A 23,498-nucleotide genomic window follows, 5' to 3' on the forward strand; every position below is an offset into this window, starting at 1 on the left:
TGAAGCCCAGATAACTCTGCGGAGCAGCTACCCAAGAGACGAATGCGCGATAGATGAAATCAAACGGCCAACGAATCAAAGCGTTGTGGTGGCTCGTAGCTCGCCCCATTATACTGTTTCTTAATGATGTAGTGTCTGTTCTAGATGTGTTCAGTTCAACTTCATATATGCAGATGCTATTTACTTTCTCTCCGTCAGATTGCATGACTTGCTTTATCGCAGCTATATTAGTCATGCTTTATCTAATATTTCTGTTAATAAAATCATTTGGTAAATTGCTCATATTTCCAACAGCTTATGCTTGGGCAGCGAACATGTGTGTGGCGTGCACAAAATTATTGTGCCAAGCGGCTGCATTTGCATGACCCATTGACGGATTGTAAGTGAAAGTACCTAAATGAGTAGCATTGCAACATAATTTTGTTATAACAAGAGGGTGGTGTGCAACTGAATATTTTGAAGGGACTGCATGTTCCTCCTCCCCCTCCCCCTCCTATATTTCTCCTGCTGCGAGTGTCATGACAGGGTATAGATAGAGCAGAGTTCGATACGATTTCGGATGCTATTATTACCATGTTTTTCTCGTCAGCTAGAGCCTCAGACCGTCAGTTTGGTGAAACAAATACCAAAGCTTGGAAGGGATCTTTTCTTGTGGTCGGCTTGCTCATGCCAATGTGTTAACTTCTGCGATCGCCATCGATAACTCCTAGAACTTCAAGTGCAAAATAAGCGAGGGAGAAAAAAAGGTGAAGCGCCGTTGCCGGGGATCGAACCATGTGTTAACTTCTGCGATCGCCATCGATAACTCCTAGAACTTCAAGTGCAAAATAAGCGAGGGAGAAAAAAAGGTGAAGCGCCGTTGCCGGGGATCGAACCCGGGTCACCCGCGTGACAGGCGGGAATACTTACCACTATACTACAACGACCTTTAATGCGCTTTTAATTGGCAAAGATTATATCACCAGGCGCTTCTTATCGGCACCTCCCACCAGGTCCTCGTCGACGAAACTCTCTACTCCTCCTGATCCATGAAGACGACCGCACGAAACTCTCTACTCCTCCTGCAATTACGTTTCCTACTCTCCAACCCATCTTGGTTCTTCGGCTTTAGGCAAAAAAAAAAACAAAAAACGTTAGTCTCTTCGTGCACCAGTTGTTCCCTTGGAAGGTTCAATAGGTCCGCTCTTCAAATCCAAAGTTCATTCCCGTCAAACAATACATTAAACAATCAATCTCACAAAAAACTGAAATGACTAGCGTGGGTTTGCTGATTTACCTGACATGTGTCCATAGAAAACGCCGGACATATGTCCAGAAAACTGCCTAGAAATGCCTACAAGGGTGTTCAATTTTGCCTAATGAAATCCACAGAAAAACCTCCAGCAAACATTGCGTGCGGTGTGTCCATAGAAATGCCTGACATGTGACACACGGGTGTTCTGATTTTCCTAATGAATTTCACTGAAAACATTTGCTTGCGTGCGTCCACAAAAATGCGTGACGTATACATTTGGGAAATTTGCTTGAAATGCCTATGTGGCTGTTCCAGTTTGCCCGCCAAACCGTGTCGTACTGAATTCCACTGAGAAGGGAGGTGTGTTGGCCTCGCACCAGTTCTACTAGTAAAGCTGCAACCTCGCTATCGACCTTGGAAAATGAAACTCTTTCTCCCTTAAAAACAACCAAAAAATCTATAGCAAAGCTCGAGATTGAGGCTCGTTCTCTCCAAAATCTCTATGGGATTTCATGTCGCGCCTTGGAAAAACTTAGCATGAGTAGTGTGGAGGAACCTCGAAAATTGTGCTGCATTGCTCAATTTTGGCATGCACAAGATGCACTCTATCTAACTACGAATTTAGATGTCGGATTTCAATTTCCCCACTTCCCGCAACAGATGCGCATGCCGTCATTGTGAAAAATCTCCGAGTCCCATGAGAAAATAGGTGGGTTGTAGTGAAGTAATCTTCTGTCCGAGATGTGCAGTGTGTCGTGACCTCGTTGTCCCCATGCTTGTTTGCACCACCACCGCGCCCCCCCCCCCCTTCTCATCCACTTTCACTCGCCGCGCGTGTGTGACCATTCCATCCCCTATGTGGTACCCGCTATTGCCGGTTCCCATAGCTCACACCGCCGCCTTGCCACCTGCTACCCGGCCGTGTGAAATGGGGAAGGACAAAAACCACCCCTCACCTCCCACGTGGCGTGATCTGATGACTTGATCCGATGGTTGAGTTGCGGCCGCTCGGAAGCAAAGAAACCAAGCGCTCTCTTTATAGCATTTTTAGGGGATTCTAGCATTTTGTTGAAAAAACACAAAAAAATTATATGGGAGTTTCGTGGGCCGAATCCGCGCGAGCGGCCTGGCCTGGTACAGTCCATGCGTAGGGCGGCCTACCTAAATCCCAAGCGCGCCCTACCTAAATCCCTCCTGCTCTACCACCACCCAGCCGCCGTTCCGTTCCGCCCGTACCTTACCCCTCCCCACCACCCGCGCCTGCGTCGCCGCCGGCGCCGTCGCCGGCGACCGTCCCTCCTCGTCGGGGCGCCGCCGCCTCCGCCCCGCTCGTCCGCGGCGTCTGACCACCGAGCCTTGAGGTACCAGCTTGTTTTATCTTTCCATCCCGTCCAGCGAGTGGTCAAATCACCTTCGGAGCTCGGCGTTGCAGGTCCCGCCGGCCGCCACGATGTGCGGCATCCTCGCCGTCCTCGGCGTCGGCGACGTCTCCCTCGCCAAGCGCTCGCGCATCATCGAGCTCTCCCGCCGGTAACACGCCCACCCCGCCGTTTCATCCCCCCTCCTTACTTTTTGCACCGTCCCTGTGCGTGCGCGCGCCTCCGAGGGTTAGAATTGAAGTTGGCGGTGGATTTGTGTGGACTGGAATAGCAGGCGAGATGTGGGTCAACTTTGGCCGGGTGATGTCGTTCTCGCCTTATTTACCATTTTTAGTTATTTGACTTGTCACTTTCTTTTTGTGATGGAAAGCCATTTGGCTTATTTAGTGTGGAGATATTCATGAATAGTTTGTGTTAGACGAATTGTTGATATACCGGGGAAATTTTGATTAGCCTTTTACCAATGCAAGTTTCTTTGTTTGTGCGCGATGGCCTTTTATTTTGGGGGAGCCTGTCTATATCCTGAGGAACTGTGAGGTTCTGGGTTTGGGGAATGGAGTATGGTGTACAGTATGTAGGCGTGCACTCCTTGAGGCACGAAATGTTCAAGTGGTAATTTGGAAACTGGTGGCAGTTTTTGTTACCTAACGATGTGCTTCGCTTGTGTGATCGTGCATGCTGATGTGCCTAAATGCTATTGATTTCAAATTTGTTGAAATGCATTACTTGTAGCAATCCATCAATATTGTGTACATGTGCAATCATGGAATACTTTTAATGTAGAATTAGGACAGTGTTGTGAGGTGTATGGGACTCTATCTGTAAAGCCATGCAACATTATGCTGTCCCCTTGTACGCTTTTATGTAATTGCAGTCAGATAGTTGAGGATGTTAACATGGGATTATGGTCAAATGTAGTTTGTACACCAATCTGTAGAAAACTTCACTTCTATATCTACTGAAAAATTTTCTTTTACGAATAGGTTAGGACATTACATTCAAATGTTAGCAAATCTAGTTTGCTATGTCTTAGGACTTACTGTGTGTAACTTCTCCACCTTTACGAACTGCAGGGTCATGGGGTAACATTTTTCAGGGCTTTTACTTTAGATTAGAGACAGTTGTTGTTCAACACAAAGTTGCATTAGAGTAAACTGGAATTAGAAATGTTCTGTACTGCACTGACTAAATTTTCTGTCTGCTGCTTGTTATTTAAATGTTCTTAGGCGATACATGGTTCATTTTATGAAATCTTATGCACCCGTCTACCATTTTTCATAGATTACGGCACAGAGGCCCTGATTGGAGTGGTATACACAGCTTTGAGGATTGCTATCTTGCACACCAGCGGTTGGCCATTGTTGATCCCACATCTGGAGACCAGCCATTGTACAACGAGGACAAAACAGTTGTTGTGACGGTCAGTATCTGGAGTGAGAATAACGCTTCACTATTCTGCTTTTGTAACTAGCATTTGGTAGTATAATTATGTGATGGGATTTTAGAAATGTTATCTGTCGAGCTCTGCTCAATACATCTTTTGGGACGACCTTAATCCACCATATTCTTGTAACTAAGCCAATTGGAGAAAATATGTTTTATTCTTTAATGTTTTTGTAACCACACCTTGTCTGTTTGACATTTCCAGGTGAATGGAGAGATCTATAACCATGAAGAACTGAAAGCTAAGCTAAAATCTCATCAATTCCAAACTGGTAGTGATTGTGAAGTTATTGCTCACCTAGTAAGTTTGTATTCTTATTTATCTATGTTCAGCTTCTTTTGGTGTCCTATTGTGTAACTTGGCTTCTACCAACATTTTCAAGGCCCAATTATTTTGACAGCTTATGGCGGCTTATGGCATAAGCTGCCCCCTCCCCAGCTTATTCTAGAAGACTAGAAGCCCCCAAAATTTTTAGCATCGGCTTCTAGAATAAGCTAGGGAGGTGGCAACTTATTTTGGCAGCCACCAAATTGGGCCTAAATGCCTTCACCTAAGCATCATCCTCCAGTGCATATATTTTATATGTTAACATCTGTACTTTCAAATTCTATTGTTTTCACAGTATGAGGAATACGGGGAGGAATTTGTGGATATGCTGGATGGCATGTTCTCGTTTGTGCTTCTTGACACACGTGATAAAAGCTTCATTGCTGCCCGTGATGCTATTGGCATCTGTCCTTTGTACATGGGCTGGGGTCTTGATGGTACGCATGGAATCTGTTCTTGTAGCTACTTGTCCGTTTAATCTCAACTGTTTCAATGGTCAGTCAATGTATCATGGGGAGGTGGAAAACAAGTTGCATGTAGGTTCATTTAAATTCAGGTTAAGATTAAGATTAAAAGTAGATCTATCATCGCTTGCCTACTTCCTTAGAATATAATTGGATAAGGCCAATTCATTTGCAAAAATAACAGTAAAAGATAATAACCCTAGATCTAGATCTATCATGGGCTCACATCCCACAGAATTTGGAGTGGTGTCTCTCACCATCTGCAATTTGATAGCTAGAATATAGAAGTGTTACTCCCTCTGTTCGGATTTATAAGGCGTATTGTGATTGTCAAAGTTCAAGCTTTGACCGTATCTTTTCAGTAATATTTGTTACTAGTTAAAAAATCACAATCAAGAGAAATATCTTTTGTATTTGAATCCAGTGGTATAAATTTTGTGCCACATAACTCACATATCATGAGATTTAATTTTGGGTCAAATCTTTACTTCTTTAGACAATCAAATTTTGCGTTATATACCCAGACGAAGGGAGTATCTAGGTTGTTGTGATGATGCCCGTGATATTGTGCAAGTGCAACTTGAATGTCTGATGGGGAAGATGTAGGTAGACATAATATTTGCTAAGCTGACTGTTAAATTTGCTATACGGAATTGAAAACTATGGTTGGCTGTCTGCATTTGCAAGTACACAGTTCTGGAACAGTAAGCACTGTAGTGTTTGTATGTTTCAGAACTTATCACGGTTCTATGAATTTAAGTAGTTTCTACAAATCTACTATGCATTAATTTGTACATTCATTGTTATTCCAGGGTCAGTTTGGTTTTCTTCAGAGATGAAGGCATTGAGTGATGATTGCGAGCGCTTCATATCGTTCCCTCCTGGACACTTGTACTCAAGCAAAACAGGTTCAAATATCTTGTTGCATTTGTGACAAATTAACGATCTGATCATGCATTATACTAGCAATGCAGACTTACAAACTCCGAAGGCAAAAATAGTATAAGCTACTATGTACTCCCTCTGTCTCAAAATATAAGATGTTTTTGGTTCTAGACTTAGACCAAAAAACGTCTTGTATTTTGAGACAGAGGGAGTATGTTGTAAATATCAATTTTTCTTGCCTACTAATCTGCTTTCTAACATTTGTCCTAGGTGGCCTAAGGAGGTGGTACAACCCCCCATGGTTTTCAGAAAGCATTCCCTCAGCCCCCTATGATCCTCTCCTCATCCGAGAGAGTTTTGAGAAGGCACGCCTTTCCTTATGCTTTCTGTTACAGTTTCCTACCTTTTGATGCATAAATTATATGTTTATAGTTATTTAATGTTAATCTCTTTTATTTTGTTTCATGTTGATATGATGTATTCATGCCTCTGATTAGGCGATGCTTGTTTGGAATACCCTGGTTGATAATTCACGGGTAGTAATAGGTTATTGTAGCTCCCCACAATCACAATTATGTCTTAGTGTGATGATTTCTATATTAATATCTTAGATAGATGGCATTTTATTCGAAATCATGCTACTTGTTATTAAGTATGTACAAAGTATAATAACTTATTGTGTCTGATGCATATTTCATAAGTTAAGTTTCTTTATGTATATCATCTATTATCGAATATCCAATTCTGAACCTGGGCTCATCTGCACCCGGTCAATAAACAATTCATAAAAAATTCAAAACAAATCAAAAAAATCCAATTTTTTTGCGCAAGGTAGATAATTTATCTTAGATGAATTGTTTGCAGGCTGTTATTAAGAGGCTAATGACTGATGTGCCATTTGGTGTTCTCTTGTCTGGTGGGCTTGACTCTTCTTTGGTGGCTTCTGTTGTTTCACGCTACTTGGCAGAAACAAAAGTTGCTAGGCAGTGGGGAAACAAACTGCACACCTTTTGCATCGGTTTGAAGGTACATTTCTCAATGTTGCTTACTGGTGTATTCCCATTGCTGAGAATCTTTCAAAATTTAAGTTGTTTTCTTGCTCTTATGAGTATCTTTTACAAGAAAAAAGAGGGATTTTCAATGGAGTGATATAAGCAGTGGATAAAATATGATAGAAGTTCTAACACGTTCCAATTTTTGTAGGGTTCTCCTGATCTTAAAGCTGCTAAGGAAGTTGCTGACTACCTTGGCACAGTCCATCATGAATTACACTTTACAGTGCAGGTTCGTTATTTTTGTTTGCCCTTTGCATAGAGGAAGAGACATTTTGAAGTTATTAATTCATCTGAAAAAAAATCGTAGGAGGGCATTGATGCTTTGGAAGAAGTTATATATCACATCGAGACGTATGACGTAACGACCATTAGAGCAAGTACCCCGATGTTTCTAATGTCTCGGAAAATCAAATCGTTGGGTGTGAAGATGGTTCTTTCGGGTGAAGGTTCCGATGAAATATTTGGTGGTTATCTTTATTTTCATAAGGCACCAAACAAAAAGGAACTCCATGAGGAAACATGTCGGAAGGTAATTAAAGATAACATTGCTCCTCTTGGTTTATATCTGCTAAGTTGTGATCAGCTGATTAACTTATTTGAGTTGTTTTGCCTGGCGTTTAGATAAAAGCTCTCCATTTATATGATTGTTTGAGAGCGAACAAAGCAACTTCTGCCTGGGGTCTCGAGGCTCGTGTTCCATTCCTCGACAAAAACTTCATCAATGTAGCAATGGACCTGGATCCGGAATGTAAGATGGTATGTAATTTCTTGCAATAATACACAAATCACTCTAGCTCTATTCATTTATTATAACTAGCATCATCATCTTTTTTTTGTCTTGGAAAAAAAATAGATAAGGCGTGATCTTGGTCGGATCGAGAAATGGGTCCTGCAAGGTTGGAGAAGTTCATCTTTTTATTTTGTTATTAACTTATTATATTTGCTTTGTTACTTGCACAAGCTTGCTTGTATGCTCACAAGGAAGATTTATTTTCTGTGAACAGCACATTCTTTACAGGCAAAAAGAACAGTTCAGCGATGGTGTTGGGTACAGTTGGATTGATGGATTGAAGGACCATGCTAATGCACATGTATGCCATCTTTCCTTTGTCAAACCATTCATAAATTGACAATTGTTTATTTATTTGACTTGCGCCCATTAGAATTGACGTTTGCTCCCATTCATGTTCAGGTGTCAGATTCCATGATGACGAACGCCAGCTTTGTTTACCCTGAAAACACACCCACAACAAAAGAAGCCTACTATTATAGGACAGTATTTGAGAAGTTTTATCCTAAGGTCCAGAAGCTAAACCAGCATTCACTTTTATCATGATATTTCCAAGCTATTTCATTTGCATGGTAAAAAAAAAATTTAATGCCTGCTCTCCACTTGACTAACAATTCAATTGTGCAGAATGCTGCTAGGCTAACAGTGCCAGGAGGTCCCAGCGTTGCATGCAGCACCGCGAAAGCTGTTGAATGGGACACCGCTTGGTCGAAGCTCCTCGACCCCTCTGGCCGTGCTGCTCTCGGTGTGCATGACGCGGCATACGAAGAAGAAAAGGCTCCTGCATCGGCCGATCCCGTCTTCCGTCCACCAGCCCATGGGGAGAGCATCCTAGTCGAAACTGGTGTTCCAGCAGCTGCTGTTTAACCTTCCATTCCATGGTTCCATAAAATGCTCGAGAAAATGTTGTTGCTTAGTTTAATTCTAGCTTCCTTGCAACTTGTCCGTAGCGGTCATTCAGTGTAGAAATCGCTTTGTTCCATTTTCCTTGTTGCTTGCTGTTATGTTTTGCTTTTCGCATGTAATTTACTAAGTTTATGTGGTGAGCATTGCATTGTAAATATTTCACCATGGTTGTACCATCCGAGTTGCTCAATGTCTGGTTTGCAAACTGCAAAGTTTCATTAATAAATTCCAATGTTGGTTTCTATATTTTTTTTTTGGTATTGTACATGTTAGCATTATTAACTTTTATTTTGGGGGTACTTCAGGCACTCCCAAGTCTGAAACCTCATCTGAAATGTTGTGAAATTTTTCAAAATCAGTGGCATACACATACGAACACAAAATATCAAGTATGGGCTGTATTCAGCAATTAGCGTTCAACGTGGTTGGTATTCAATCTCATCTTGTGCCAACTTGACGTGAAACTGTAACGAGCGCGAATTAAATTTCATGAAATTGGCGAAACTCTTCCATGTACCGTGAAATTGGTAACAATGGGTCAATTTATCTATCTACCAAAGGGTGGGTACAAAAATGAGATTACAGCGTTCTTAAAAAATGAAATTACAACCGCAACCAGGTTATGCGTCTTACAAATCTCAAGAGAAGATCACCAATCATAGAACAGGCAAAAAGACACCACGAATGCTAAAAAAAAAAGACACCACGAAACTGCTAAAATTTCAGAACCCCATAAAATTTATCTCATGCCATGCACGTTAATTAATCAAATGCCCTTTGCTTTGGGTTACGAGACTGCGACATTGTCCTTGTCTAGGAATAGTGTTGTCCCCGCTCTTTCCTTGTTTCGTTGGTGTGTTTATCACTAGCAGAGGGCATGTGGAGCCGTGTCTCGGACGGGTCTTCTGGGATCCGGTGGTTTAGGTTTTTCGTGGATCCATCTGAATTTGGCCGGCTTTTGTGGTCTTTGGAGTTTCTAGAGGCCCTTATCGGCATTTTCATCTTCAGGGCGGCGGTTTGCTTTGTAGATCGCGACTGTCGACGTCTCCTCATCTGCATCGATGACTTCCTGTGCTGCTTCTACAAACTCTTAGATTTAAGAAAGTCTGCTCCACCGCTGCGCCGCTGGTGAATGTAGGAGGAAGAAGACTTCGGTACAGCCCAATATTTGAATGTAATTTTATCTTTCTGCATGAGTGTATTTGTAAGGATATGTGATACTTAATATATGGCCTTGAGCCCTTTCACAAAAAAAAACAAAGAACAACGACTTGGCTGCTTTTTATAAAGGACCGTGCTAACGTCCAGTCGACCGGACGTTAAGCAACATATCCGCACAATCGTAACCCACCTCCCTCTCGTTACCGTCATTCCACCGATTTTTTTCTTCTCTCGAAAACCGTATACGCCAATAGTAAATCGCAAGTGGTTTTTCTGGTTTTTGGCTACACAATATGAAAAGAAAAATAAAAGTGCTAGAAAGGGGACTTGAACCCAAGTCTAGACTTTGAGCCCAATAACCAACTAAACCACCTTCAATTGTTGTATATTCTATATAAGCAAGGTTATTTGAACCTTTCTTTTTTTCTATCATATTAGGGATAATAAATTCTTTTGCTTGGTAATTTTGGCATGACCAGCGTAACTATGACTTGAGCAACATGATAACTATACTATGATAAGCCTGATAACTATAATATGAGAAGGTTAATGACTATACCATGAGAAGCAAGATAACTTTACCATGGGGGAGTGGTAACTTCACACTGGGGTATGTTTTCGACAAAAAAAAAGTTACCGGGACATGTTTCAGTAACATTTTCACATGGGTAAAAAGTTATCAATGTGTTTTATGTAAGTTATCGGGTGTCTGGTGCGTAAATTACCTTGCTATTTGCATTGGGTTATCAGGGCATATTTTTAAAACTTTTCGCCCAAGGTGAAAAGTTATGAATGCGTTTATATGTAAGTTATCAGGTTAATTGTACATAAGTTATCATCTTATATGTAAGTCAACACCTTCCTTCCAGGTCGAAAAATTATCACACTTTAACTGAGTAAGTTATCAGCTCTGATGTGCGTATATTAGGATGTTATTTGCATGGAAGTTATCGAGGTATGTTTTTCAACAACATTTTTCTTGGGTCAAAAAGTTACCGCAAATGTTTGTGCGTGGGTAGTTACCAGCCCCGTTATGTGTGTATTACCGTGCAGGGTATTGTTCAACAAACTTTTCTCTCAGGTAAAGGTTCTCGCAGTGTTTCTACACAAGTTATCAGGTCGGCCATGTATATATTAGCATGTTATTTATACAAAATTACTGGGATATGTTTTCAACAACTTTTTCCCCTTCGAATCGAAAGTTATCATGGTTTTTGTACGTAAGTTATCAGCTTCGTGCGGGCAAATAATCATGTTGTTACACATAAGTTATTGGTGCAATTTTTTCAACAACCCCCCTTCATTTCTGGGTCAAAAGTTATCAAGGGGTTTGTACGCAGGTTGTCAGCTCCCTTGTGTGTAAACTACCAGGGTTTTCCTTTCAACAAGTTCCAGTGCTCCCCCCTCCCCCCAACGGCATGGTTTGGAAATTAGCCACTCGATGCTAGTAATATTTTGTTAGTTTTTCTTGCATTAAGAAGGATAGTATTCATACAAAATGTACACATAAGCTACTTAGTTAGCTAGAAATTCAGGTTCGAATATTCTGCACCATTCACACACGTGAGATCTTTTTTGCTTTTCTGGCCGGAGATCAAAAGGTACAAAAGAGAAATCAAACGAAATTTAATAAAAAAATCGAGATAGCCCAGGTGGTTATTGAGTTGTGAATTTAGCTATAGGTGGAAGGTTCGCATCCTGGCTTCTACACTTTTTTTGAGAAATTGAATAGAAAAAAAGGAAACATATGCGTGGACTGAGAAATTAGTGGTCGGAAAAAAGGAAACGGCTGGGAAAAAAGGAAACTGAGAAATTGAATAGAAAAAGGAAAAATATTTAAATCCGCACACTAATTAGTTGCCGAAAAAAAGGAAACGGCCGAAGAAAAAAGGAAACTGCCGCCAGCGAGGTGCGCAGCAGCGGCGATCGCGTTGTTCGGATCTGTTGCAAACAAATAGTCGGCAGGATTTTAGCTTTGCCGTTTTATAAATTAGTAAAGTTTATTAGTATATGATCGATCTCAAAGGAGAAGGTGTTTATTATATGACCAGATTGCAACTAGAGAAGTCAACTTAAAAAAAAAAGAAAAACTAGAGAAGTCAGAGATTTTCCATGACTGGATCTAGCTGAAAAGGAAAACGAAAACTTAGGCATAACCGAGACTTCCCAAGTGCATGCTCAGGCGATCGAGATCGCCATGTCCAACTCCCCCTCTCGTCGGCACCTCCCACCACCATCAGGGCCTCCTCCGTCCCGCTCCACGGCGATCCATGATGCCGACACCCCTACTCCTCCTGCAAGTACGTACGCTGGCTCTCTGACGCATCTCGGTCTTTCTGCTTTAGGTGAAAATCGTCGATCTTGTCCAACTGTTTTTCGGGGGAAGGTTCAAACGATCAGTTCAGCTCTGGATCAGAAAACCTAGTGCATGCTCATACGATCGAGATCAGAAAACCTAGTTGCTCTAGCAAATCCACCGCCGCTTCGTGTAACCTGACTGGCTGTTTGTTTTAAGCATGGTTTTAAATAACCCACCGCACGCTATAGCATTTACAAGAGGTCTTGCGCTAAGGGACTTTGATTCAAACACATGAACAAACATTTTAAATAGCACGCTATAGCGCTTAGAAGAGGTCCACCGCTAAAAGGCTTAGCGCACTATTTAAAACTATGGTTTTAAGTTTTCACGCACAAGTGTTTTCATCTTTTATTGCTCTCAAGCAGTCCTGCTTCTCAAGAGTTTACATAGTTCTCTCTTGCAAAATTCGAGTCGCATGAGAAAAAGTGATACTCCCTCTCTAAAAAAATATAAGAGTGTTTAGATCATTCTTTACAGAGGGAACTACATACTTACAAGCTGCACCGAATTGCAGATAGTAGACAAGAGGCCCGGTCGGCGAAAACATGTAGTGCATCGCGCCAACAACAAGGCGATGTTTCACAAGGTACCCGAAATATGAGGCAAAGACCTGTTTTTGAGCAACTCCCACAGGTATATCTTCTTGCTGGCAGTAAAGTATTCCAATCACAAGGAAACGTCTATCACAGGATCCCCAGAAAAAAATAAACTGCTATCACATGAATATATGATGCATCTAGGCCTAGGAATTTTGCTTGCCTTTTGCAAATAATTTCTCAACGCGATGCTTGTTTCCATAAGAAACAGCAGTTCCAGTTCATCATAAATCGCCATAATAGCTATACATGTACACCCTCGTTCCCATACTAGAGAGTAACTTTGTTAGCTCCATCAATTCATTGTTCTCATCCGTTGTGGTTTTGATGCAAAATATATGCCCAAATTAGCACGCTATACAAATGTGAATTTGTTGTTTATACTAGTCAGCTACTACCTATCATCTGACTGTTGAACTTGGTTCTGCAGGACATTCTATATTGCATACACTCCCTCTTGCCGGTGCAAGACGCTGCTTGTGCTGCCTGTGTGTCTCGTGGATTTCTACATTCATGGAGATGCTACTCCAAGCTCATACTCAACTACCGTACACTTGGGATGGCTAATAGAATATTTAAAGATCGAGAAACCTATTTCATAAAAAATATTAACCAAGTTATTGCGAACCATCACAAGAACTTCGATTTATGTTTGTCTCTTATGGCTGCATCAAAGCCTCCTCCCTTGACAGGTGGCTCCAAATCACCGTCAGGTCTGGGATCAAAGAACTTGAATTGGCAATGCCTTTACACATGGAGGAAGAATACAACTATACCTGGACGCGAGCCAACTCGAGCCGGCTCGGGCCGAGCCTGCCCAAAGCTCGCCGTTCCTCGGGCCGAGTCGAGCCGAGCTCAATGCTCCGGCGAGCTTCAAAATGGAGCTCGGCCCGGGCTTTGCCCTAGCTCGGTGCAGCTTGGCAGGCTCGCCAAGCCTGCGTGCTCAAGTCACTGCCATGTGGGTCTCCACATGGATGGTCACCAATGGGAGGCGAGGAAGACGGTGGCGGCGCTCTGATGAAGCTGGGTCGTTGCCGACCGTTCAGGAGGAAGACAGCGCGACGCTCCTCGTGGACACGTGCGTGCGCCGAGAAGAAGACGGGTGGTGAGGTCGCCGACGGCAAGCGAGGAAGACGGCGGCGGCACTCCTCGTGGACGTATGCGGGCACCGCGAAGAAGGTCCAGAGCACGGCCGCGACGATGAGGGGAGCGAGCAAGTGGTCGACGAGGTGAAGGAGGAAGGGCGGACGAGCGGCGAGCCGGCGTCGGCGTCCGGCATGCTGCTGGCGGCGGTGTATCGTGCGGGCGTGGAGATGTGCATAACTGGGCCAAGGCAGCGTGCTGGCTATGGGCTGCGTGAGACAGCGTGCTGGGCTGCTTGCTAACTTGCTAAGGGCTGCGCTGGGCTGCTCTGCCGTGCGAGCTTTGGGCTCGCGAGTCAGCCCGAGTCGAGCCTGGCTCGGCTCGAGGTGAAAACAAGCCCGATTGTGCAACTCGGCTCGGCCTTTTTGTGTTGCGGGCCGAGCCTGACTCGCTCCGAGCCGATGCAAGCCCGGGCCGAGCCCAAAAGCTCGAGCTGAGCGTCCAGATATAAATACAACTTCCCGTGTGCCGTCTTGTCTGATGAGGCAGCTGCAAGTTCAATCCAGTCTCTCCGCCTCTCCAGCTGCGCTTTTCACCCCACGTCGTCACTTGGCCTCTTGAGAAGATTAACATGCTTACATATGTCTCTGGTACGCATTACAGAGGAAGGATTATTGCTCTTGCTCTCAAAATGTTCCGTCCTGGAGCGGTTGGAAATCTCCCTTTGCAGTGGGATAATTTTCTTGCGAGTAGCATCTACAATGCAGCAGCTCAAATACATAAGTTTTGCATATTGCACGAAGCTGCAGGTAGTACAGATTGATGCCCCAAATCTCTGCTCGTTTCACTGTGATGGGATCCTGACAGAAATCTCGGTGAGAAATTCTTCCCAACTTAAGAATGTAGATTTGTCTGGCATTCTCTCTGATGCTCGCGCCAGGCTTCCATCCATCATAGGACATGTTGAGAGCCTTACCCTGTGCTCATCTTATTTAGAGGTATATATTTTTGGTTTAACATCTTAATGACCAAATTACTGCACGGTTAAATGTATGTATACAACGCATCTTTGTTGGAAAAATGCATGATTAATCTTGGGGTCTGTCCTTCTGAATGTCAATTTCCCAATTCCAATGCTGCCCTCCAAGTTCCCCCACCTCAAGAACATGGAGATCGTACTCCGCGGAGAAGCAAGGGCCTTCCCCAAAAGCCGTGACATCTTCTCTCTGGTTTCTTTTCTTGATGCTTCTCCTATCTTGGATTCTTTCATCCTGCGGGTAAGTCACTAGGTATAACCCTCAGAAGTTATCCATGAAAATTAGCGTGTTGCACCTTTTCTGTTGGAACAATGACAGTAATGTATATGCAGGTAGAGAAGGGTGCCATTAGGCCCGATCTCGCCGTTGGAGACGACTGCGAGTATGCGAAGCGAAAGCTAGAGTACCGGCATGACCACCTCAGGCATGTGCAGATGTGCTGATCACGGGGTTCTGTCCATCCAAGAGCCTGGTCGAGCTCACAATCCACATCCTCGAGAGCACAGCTTCCCTCCAACGCCTGACATTGGACACGACCTACGGTTATGATAGGAGGTTAGGTAGCTTTGGCAGATGCCCCGCCTCAACCAAGAATGGCCAGTGCTTGCCAATGAGCAAGACATATCTCGCGCTAGCTCGTGGAGGCATGGAGGTTGCGGGTCGGTACATCGCTGGGAGAGTTTCAATGGATGTTCAGTTCGAGGTACTAGAACCATGTAGTCGATGCCATACTGCCAACTCGTAGATGTTGGTTTTACCAATGTAGTTGGTTTTAGATTAGGGAGAATTCCATCTGTATTCACATGCTTCATGTCAGTAGCACTAAACATGTATTTTTCCATAGCACAAACAAGATTTTCAATCCAGAATAAAACCTCGGGCAGTTCAAGGCATCCAAGTTCCCTCCTGGGTTGGCTTACTGTTGCCTCTGACTATGACCTGGCTGCCTGCATTGCTTTGATTAAGTGGCAAAAGGTTGGCTTACTGTTGCATCTATTAGACGCAGATCGCCTCGATCAAAATAACTGGCAAAAGAGAAAAATTGGCGGAATGCCTTTGCCGGTTCAAACCTGGCCAACTATCGTACAATGGCACATCACTTCAATGATCCATCCGATTCCACTATTTGTTGCGCCGGAACAGAGAGATTAGGAAAGGAAAGTATCGTAAACCGTCGAGCCACTTACTCGTGTAGTCATGTTGATCATTATGTCTCAAATCCCTGGAACCACGTCTTGCTCATGAGTCGATGCCCAGCGCACCCGGTTAGGTTATCTCTACTTCACCTTTACCTATGGAGCATGTGCCAGTTCATCGGGAAAGAAAAATCCATGGAGCACATCATATGGTACTTCATCTCTACTACTCATAGTTTTAAATAGCCGGCCATAGCCCCGCTATAGCTCCGCTATAGCTGTTTGAGGGTGTTGCCGCTAAATGATTTCATGTACAATTTGCCGCTATAGCCCAGCTATAGCTGTTTTTAAGGGTCGCCGCTAAATGCCATAGCCCGCTATTTAAAACATTGTACTTCTCGCACTTCTTTAATATAAGCGTCCTAGCTTTACGGAAGGATGTGAAAAGCCCAGACAAATAAAGCATTACTGAAGAAAATGAAAGGGAAGGAATTTCTGTAGCAATGATTTGTCAAAACCACACCCTACCAATTTGAGAATTGGCCCAATGCGTGCATTGATGAGGTGATCTGCGGATGGACATCAGATTGCTCATGATACAAGAAACTCGAGGTTTTTATGTGAAGAACGACCCTTTAACCACAGGTTTGTGAAACTTAGCCTTAGTTTATCTTCCTATTTCCTGATGATGCTTCCCCCACACTTAGCTACTCCCGGGCAAAAAAAAAAAAGGTTCTCCCGGGCGGTGTCTTATCCGTGCCCACCCTCTAGGACCAGGAGGTGTGTCTTCCTCGTCGCTGTCGGTGACATCTGCCTTGTAAGTGGTATACCCTTTAGCCTCGTACTCCTCCCAGAGCCACTCACACTCAGCGTTTATCATAGGAAAAGCCTCCAAATTAGGCGGCTATTTCACAGCGTATATCTATCTACTCCCTCCGTCCGAGAATATAAGCGCGTTCTTCAAATTAGGCGGCTATTTCACAGTGTCTATCTATCTACTCCCTCCATCTGATAATATAAGCGCGTTTTTGATACTAGTATAGTGTAAAAAATGCTCTTATATTATGAGACGGAGTGAGTGCTTATTTGAACTTCTAAACAGTGACTAACACAGTTGGATGCTTATCAGATTTTGCATGCATCCGTAGGTGTAGTTTCTACACAATGTTCGAGGCACTAAAATATGCGCCAATGTTCTATTAGAATTTTTGTCAATTAATTTGGAAATTCTCTTGCGCTTAATTGATGAATGAGATAATCGTTTGCTTCAGTTTTTAGAAAAAACAAAACCCTAATACCCGTACAATGCAAAGTGCTTAGAGTAGTGTTCAGAAAAACAAACCAATTATGTCTAAGCATCCCCTACACATTTCTTTGGTTTTATGTGACTTTGCTATTTGCTGGCGTGTTTTTGTGTGCGTGTGTTGTGTTGGCTAGGTGCATCTTAGCTATGCAAAGGCAGGGTCTGTGCTCATTGAGTTTGTATCCTCTTGATGCTACATTTTAAGTCAATTAAATCCACCCTTTATCAAAAAAATGTGTAAGTTGGCTGTTTTTTTTGTGCAAGTCATTTTTTATTCGCCATCAGATCTCCATCCAACAACCAAGATTGCGCAACCACTATTTATCTTCCTCCTCATCTTCCTTCTTCCTCCCACACTATGATGTTCTACAAGTGCATAGAGTTTTAGTTGTAGCATTTTCGAAGTAAAAATGTCAGATCCTACATGTAGCATAGGAAACGGTCTTTATCTCTTGTACGGTTATTCGATTGTGCCTGCAAGTTAGTTGGGGTCCAAAGCAAAAGCGGATGTGAAAGTTGGATTATTATGAGGATGTTGACTGAAAACTAAGTTTTCAAGTAAAGAGTAAAAGAACAAGAGAGTAATGGAAACACTGAAATCAACAATAAGGCTAAGGCGTCCTCAGGGAATCCGGATTCACTGCTAGTATGTAGTGTAATTATGCGAATGCATAATTCTAGGTTTAGATGAACAATTCACTTCATATATTCTTATAAGTAAGCGAAGCCAAATACAAATGTGTGCATACATGCATCAGCCACATATCACACCACGTCATCATCGTTACTCCCCATATTCCGGTTACGACAATGATGATTAGGGTTTCCCCATGGACGTGGGTAATGGCCGGTCTTTGTTATTCCCCTATACAAGGTCAATGAGGTCTCAAGGAGGGAGATAGCTTTTGTCACAGTTGTACCTCCGCTCCTCGCTTCACTTTTTTTAGAAAATGAGGTTAACCCCCGGCCTCTGCATCCGAAAGATGCATGCGGCCATGATATTAAGCAAGTGCAACAAAATACAAAGTCTGTAATCCGGAGTACAGCTCATAGAAGGAGCACAAATAGAAGAGGCTAAGAAAATAAATCAAAGCCACAACCGGCTGGATGAGACTATATTAAGGACCTATCCTATTATGCGCCCGCCATTCAAACCGGTTGAAGATAGTCCGAGCTACCATCTCCCATCGGTTGCACCCAGTAGCCAAATGCCCCCTGGAGCCCATAGGAGTGAGTAACAACCACGTACGGATCCATGTTGTAGCTCTGAAAATAACCTGCAAGAAGTTGAGAAGATGTAATATGTTAAAAATCATATCATTCCTACAGTTCCAGATAACCCAGAGAAATGCACATGTTCCAATCCGAATACTTGTCGCAATCTCAGGTTGTAACCCATTTAACCACGTCCCAAACAGCGCATCAATCCCGTTTACCTGAGGAACACTTTGTGTGCTACCAAACGTCACAACGTAACTGGGTGATTATAAAAGTGCTCTACAGGTGTCTCCGAAGGTATTTGTTGGGTTGGCGTATTTCGAGATTAGGATTTGTCACTCCGATTGTCGGAGAGGTATCTCTGGGCCCACTCGGTAATGCACATCACTTAAGCCTTGCAAGCATTGCAACTAATGAGTTAGTTGTGGGATGATGTATTACGGAATGAGTAAAGAGACTTGCCGGTAACGAGATTGAACTAGGTATTGAGATACCGACGATCGAATCTCGGGCAAGTAACATACCGATGACAAAGGGAACAACATATGTTGTTATGCGGTCTGACCAATAAAAATCTTTGTAGAATATGTGGGAGCCAATATGAGCATCTAGGTTCCGCTATTGGTTATTGACAGGAGACATGTCTCGGTCATGTCTACATAGTTCTCGAACTCGTAGGGTCCGCACGCTTAAAGTTTCGATGACGGTTATATTATGAGTTTATGAGTTTTGATGTACCGAAGGTTGTTCGGAGTCCCGGATGTGATCACAGACATGACGTGGAGTCTCGAAATGGTCGAGGCATGAAGATTGATATATTGGAAGCCTATATTTGGATATCGGAAATGTTCCGGGTGAAATCGGGATTTTACCAGAGTACCGAGGGGTTACCGGAACCCCTCGGGGGCTTAATGGGCCATAGTGGGCCTTAGTGGAGAAGAAGAGAGGCGGCTAGGGCAGGGCCGCGCGCCCCTCCCCCTCTAGTCCGAATAGGACAAGGAGAGGGGGGCGGCGCCCCCTTTCCTTCCTCTCTCCCTCCTCTTTCCCCCCTTCTCCTAATCCAACAAGGAAGGGAGGGAGTCCTACTCCCGGTGGGAGTAGGACTCCTCCTGGCGCGCCTCCTCCTGACCGGCCGCACCTCCCCCCTTGCTCCTTTATATACGGGGGCAGGGGGACACCCCATAGACACAACAATTGATTTGATCTTTTAGCCGTGTGAAGTGCCCCCCTCCACCATAGTCCACCTCGATAATACTGTAGCGGTGCTTAGGCGAAGCCCTGCGTCGGTAGAACATCATCATCATCACCACGCGGTCGTGCTGACGAAACTCTCCCTCAACACTCGGCTGGATCAGAGTTCGTGGGACGTCATCGGGCTGAACGTGTGCTGAACTCGGAGGTGCAGTACGTTCGGTACTTGATCGGTTGGATCGTGAAGATGTACAACTACATCAACCGCGTTGTGCTAACGCTTCCTCTTTCGGTCTACGAGGGTACGTGGACAACACTCTCCCCTCTCGTTGCTATGCATCACCATGATCTTGTGTGCGCGTAGTAATTTTTTTTAAAGTTACTATGTTCCCTAACATAGGTTTCCTTCATATCCCCAAGAACTAAGAGGTTTACTCGGACATGGAGACAACAAGCATCATCAGTGTGGTCATGGCAATAATAAATGAATGATTAATGTAACACTTCAACTTAAACTTCACTTTATGTTTGTGTCTTATGGCAGCATCATCAGCATGTGGTTAAGGTTGAGACACTTAAACTTAAACTTCAGTTTATATTTGCCTCTTACAGCAGCATCAAAGACTCATGCCTCGACAGGTGGTTCCAAATCACAGTCAAGCCTGGGATCAAAGAACTTGAATTAGCAATGCCTTTACTCATCAAGGAAGAATACAAGTTCCCATATGATGTTTTGTTTGATGAGGAAGCTGCAAGTTCAATCCAGTCTCTCCACCTCTCCAATTGTGCTTTTCATCCCACGTTGTGACTTGGCCTCTTGATAAGATTGACATGCATGTTTACATATGTCTCTTGTACGCATTACAAAGGAAGGATTAATTGGGGCTCTTGCTCTCAAAATGTTCCGTCCTAGAGCGGCTGGACATCTCCTTTTGTAGTGGGATAATTTGCTTGCGAATAGCCCATACAACACAACAACTCAAATACATTAGATTCACAAATTGTAAGATGCTATGGGTAGTAGAGATTGATGGCCCAAATCTCTACTCCTTTCACTGTGATAGTATCCTGACAAAAATCTCGGTGAGAAATTCTTTCCAACTTAAAAATGTAGATTTGTCAGACATTCTCTCTGATGGTCGGGCTAGACTTCCATCCATCATAGAAATTGTTGAGAGCCTTGCTCTACGCTCATCTTATTTAGAGGTAAAATATTTTTTGGGGTTTACCATCTTAATAACGAAATTACTACATGGTTAAATGCATGTACACAACACATTTCTCTAAGAAGAACGCATGATTAATCTTGGGGTTTGTCCTTCTTCAGAATGTCAAAGTTTGAATTCCAATGTTGCTCTGCAAGCTCCCCCACCTCAAGAACTTGGAGATTGCACTTCGTGGAGAAGCAAGGCCCTTCCCCACAAGCCATGGCATCTTCTCTCTGGTATCTTTTTTGGATGCTTCTCCTAGCTTGGATTCTTTCATCCTGCTAGTAAGTCACTATGCATAACCCTCGAAACTATCCATGAAAATTAGTGTTATACTTTTATTGTTGGAACAATGATTGTAATGTATATGTAGCTAGAGTAGGGTGCCATTATTAGGTCCGATCTCGTCGCCAGAGACGACGACGAATATGCGAAGCAAAAGCTAGAGTGACCACCTCAGGCATGTGCAGATCACATGGTTCTGTCGGTCGAGCTCACGATTGACATCCTTAAGATTGCGACTTACCTCGAACGTTTGACGTTGGACACAACATACGGTGATGATAGGAGATTAGGTACCTTTGGTAGATGCCCCGCCTCAGTAGAGAATGGCCAGTTCCCGCCAATGAGCAAGAAAACTCTTGCGGGAGCTCATGGGGGGGGGCATGGAGGTTGCACGTCTATACATCGCAGGGAGAGTTCCAGCGAATGTTCAATTCGAAGTCCTGGAGCCATGTAGTCGATCCCATATTGTAGACCGGTAGATATTGGTTACCAATGTGGGTGGTTTGATATTTAAGAGAATTCTATCTATATTCACATGCTTCCTACCATTAACACTAAAGAACACGTGTTCTCGACAACACAAATGAGTTTTATTGATTTGAAACAAGGAAGTTGATTCAACATAAGGGAAAATAGTATCTTCTTCTTGATGTTCTTGCTTTCAAAGCCTAACAAGTTAATAACTATCTTCGTAGCTCCAGAATGTTTTAGTTTAGCTTCTTGCTGAGATGATTATTCATAGATAACAACTGGCCTCTCATTTCTCCGGCAATCGCGTCAAAAAACTTGAGTTTCTTTTGGATTCTTCCTTCCCCTGATTCCACGAAGTTGGCCCAGATTTGGATTTTCCTTAATAAGAGGGCTCATTTGTACTTTATTCCTTGCGAATTAGCGAATAAAGATCAAAAGCATTCTTTGATGAGCCTGGATAGCATTAAAGTTCCATTTCAAGGGAGGACGATGTACCATGATACTTTATGTTTTGTCGAGGCCAAAGAAAAATTTCTTTCTGAATTATAATAATCCAGTCAATTCAAATGGGACACAAGTATTAGTACCAAGGTTTCCCCTATTAGGCGAGACGAGCAGCAGAGCTACATCCCTACTCACCCGGTCTATGCACATTGCTCTTTCCAAGAGGTTGGCCGCTAGGGCGAAACAACCAGAAAAATAACTAGAGTTAGAAAGTCATTCCCTCCCTTGCTTCGAGGAAAAAGGTAGAATAGTCGAAAGTCTGTCTTAGGAGCTAGGGAGGTCCAAGCACACATGGTCCATAGAGCGGGAGCTGGAGCAACAACAAGATTAGCAGCAGAGCCTGCGGTGGAGCAACAATAGAGCAACGACAGTGGAGGCAAGGAGCACAAAGAATAAGAAGGCAGGGGAGGAGGGTCTGTAAGGCTGGTCATATTGGGGAGTGATACTACATCCATAGTGCATAGTATCATAAATTAGTATCATAGGTAGAATTATTTATAAACATGCATGACACATAGTAGCATAACATTTATTATGATACGGTATCTACCTATGTTACTATATATAACCCTCTCTTTCTACTTTAATTGTCTGTCACATAAGCATGTTTGTGAGTCCCAAGTGCATGATACCGGTTATATTACCCCCACTATGGCCAGCCTAAGGGCTCTCCCCTTGTCTCCTCTCTCTTTATAGGTAGACGAGAGGCGTAACAGTGGCAAAAAAATCTCCTCCACGTGGCAACATATCTCTTTGTATTCTCATTAACGCCGCGTAAAGCGCGCGGGAATTGAGGGGTTGCCATTAATTAAATGCCACAAGGATCGAGGCGCACACTACTACAATAATTGGATGTGGCCCGAGTGGGGTCCCAACCCACTCTCGCAGATCATCTTGACCAGCTGTTAGACCTGACACGTGCGAGAGCGAGGCTGTGGCCTAGGAGGAACAAAGAAAACCTAGAGAGTGGGGGAATCGGGGAACGAGGGGAGAAGGAAGAGTAGCGGCGCTGCGCGTGCGTGCGTGCTACGTACAGGTAATGGATGGGCTCTGCTTCACCTTGAGGCCTTGGGCCAGAACAAATAAGTGGGTTGCCTATATATTAGTATTTTGCACTTCCAATAGACCGGGCCGTGACCTGGGATTGTCCCCATTAAGATCCGCCAGTGGCAGGAGTAGGGTTTTACCTCAAAAGGAGGGCCACAACCTGGGTAAATCTGGTCTCTTGTTTCTCCTCATATCTACTCACCTCACTGGGGCACCCTATTGACCGATCCACCGGATTCTACTCCGACAATATTTGATACATCTCAGTATCACTAAGATGTACACACTACAAAAAAATACACATCCATGACATTTTCGGCCGAACGAATTTTTTTTCTGTCATACATATGACACTTCTATGACGATAATTGTGACAAAACCCGGTATCATCATAGATGTGGTGGGCTCCTACTTC

At 43.5% G+C, this 23,498-nt stretch overlaps 1 protein-coding gene and 1 non-coding gene across 2 annotated transcripts; one reads left to right on the forward strand and one right to left on the reverse strand.

Annotated features, from left to right (window-relative positions):
- Positions 1-854: 854 nt before the first annotated feature.
- On the reverse strand, positions 855-926 carry TRNAD-GUC. The gene has a single exon. It is a non-coding gene; the product is annotated as a tRNA-Asp (tRNA).
- Positions 927-2,408: 1,482 nt separating this feature from the next.
- On the forward strand, positions 2,409-8,728 carry LOC125528328 (asparagine synthetase [glutamine-hydrolyzing] 2-like). The gene is made up of 15 exons (XM_048692811.1): positions 2,409-2,595; positions 2,667-2,764; positions 3,895-4,033; positions 4,262-4,357; positions 4,680-4,821; positions 5,661-5,756; positions 6,004-6,098; positions 6,598-6,759; positions 6,937-7,017; positions 7,096-7,317; positions 7,410-7,544; positions 7,642-7,684; positions 7,770-7,879; positions 7,981-8,088; positions 8,206-8,728. Exons 2-15 carry the CDS (start codon positions 2,685-2,687, stop codon positions 8,443-8,445), a joined length of 1,749 nt encoding a protein of 582 aa, XP_048548768.1. The 5' UTR covers positions 2,409-2,595; positions 2,667-2,684; the 3' UTR covers positions 8,446-8,728.
- The last annotated feature ends 14,770 nt before the right edge of the window (positions 8,729-23,498 follow it).

Source organism: Triticum urartu, chromosome 1, assembly GCF_003073215.2.
Source record: "Triticum urartu cultivar G1812 chromosome 1, Tu2.1, whole genome shotgun sequence".
NCBI lineage: Eukaryota > Viridiplantae > Streptophyta > Magnoliopsida > Poales > Poaceae > Triticum > Triticum urartu.

Excerpts from the sequence above, each read along its gene's own strand:
- LOC125528328 (XM_048692811.1), top strand. The coding sequence starts at position 2,685 with ATGTGCGGCATCCTCGCCGTCCTCGGCGTCGGCGACGTCTCCCTCGCC. Across the intron at positions 7,018-7,095 it reads AATTACACTTTACAGTGCAG|GAGGGCATTGATGCTTTGGA; the intron begins GTTCGTTATTTT and ends AAAAAATCGTAG. Across the intron at positions 7,545-7,641 it reads TGGATCCGGAATGTAAGATG|ATAAGGCGTGATCTTGGTCG; the intron begins GTATGTAATTTC and ends GAAAAAAAATAG.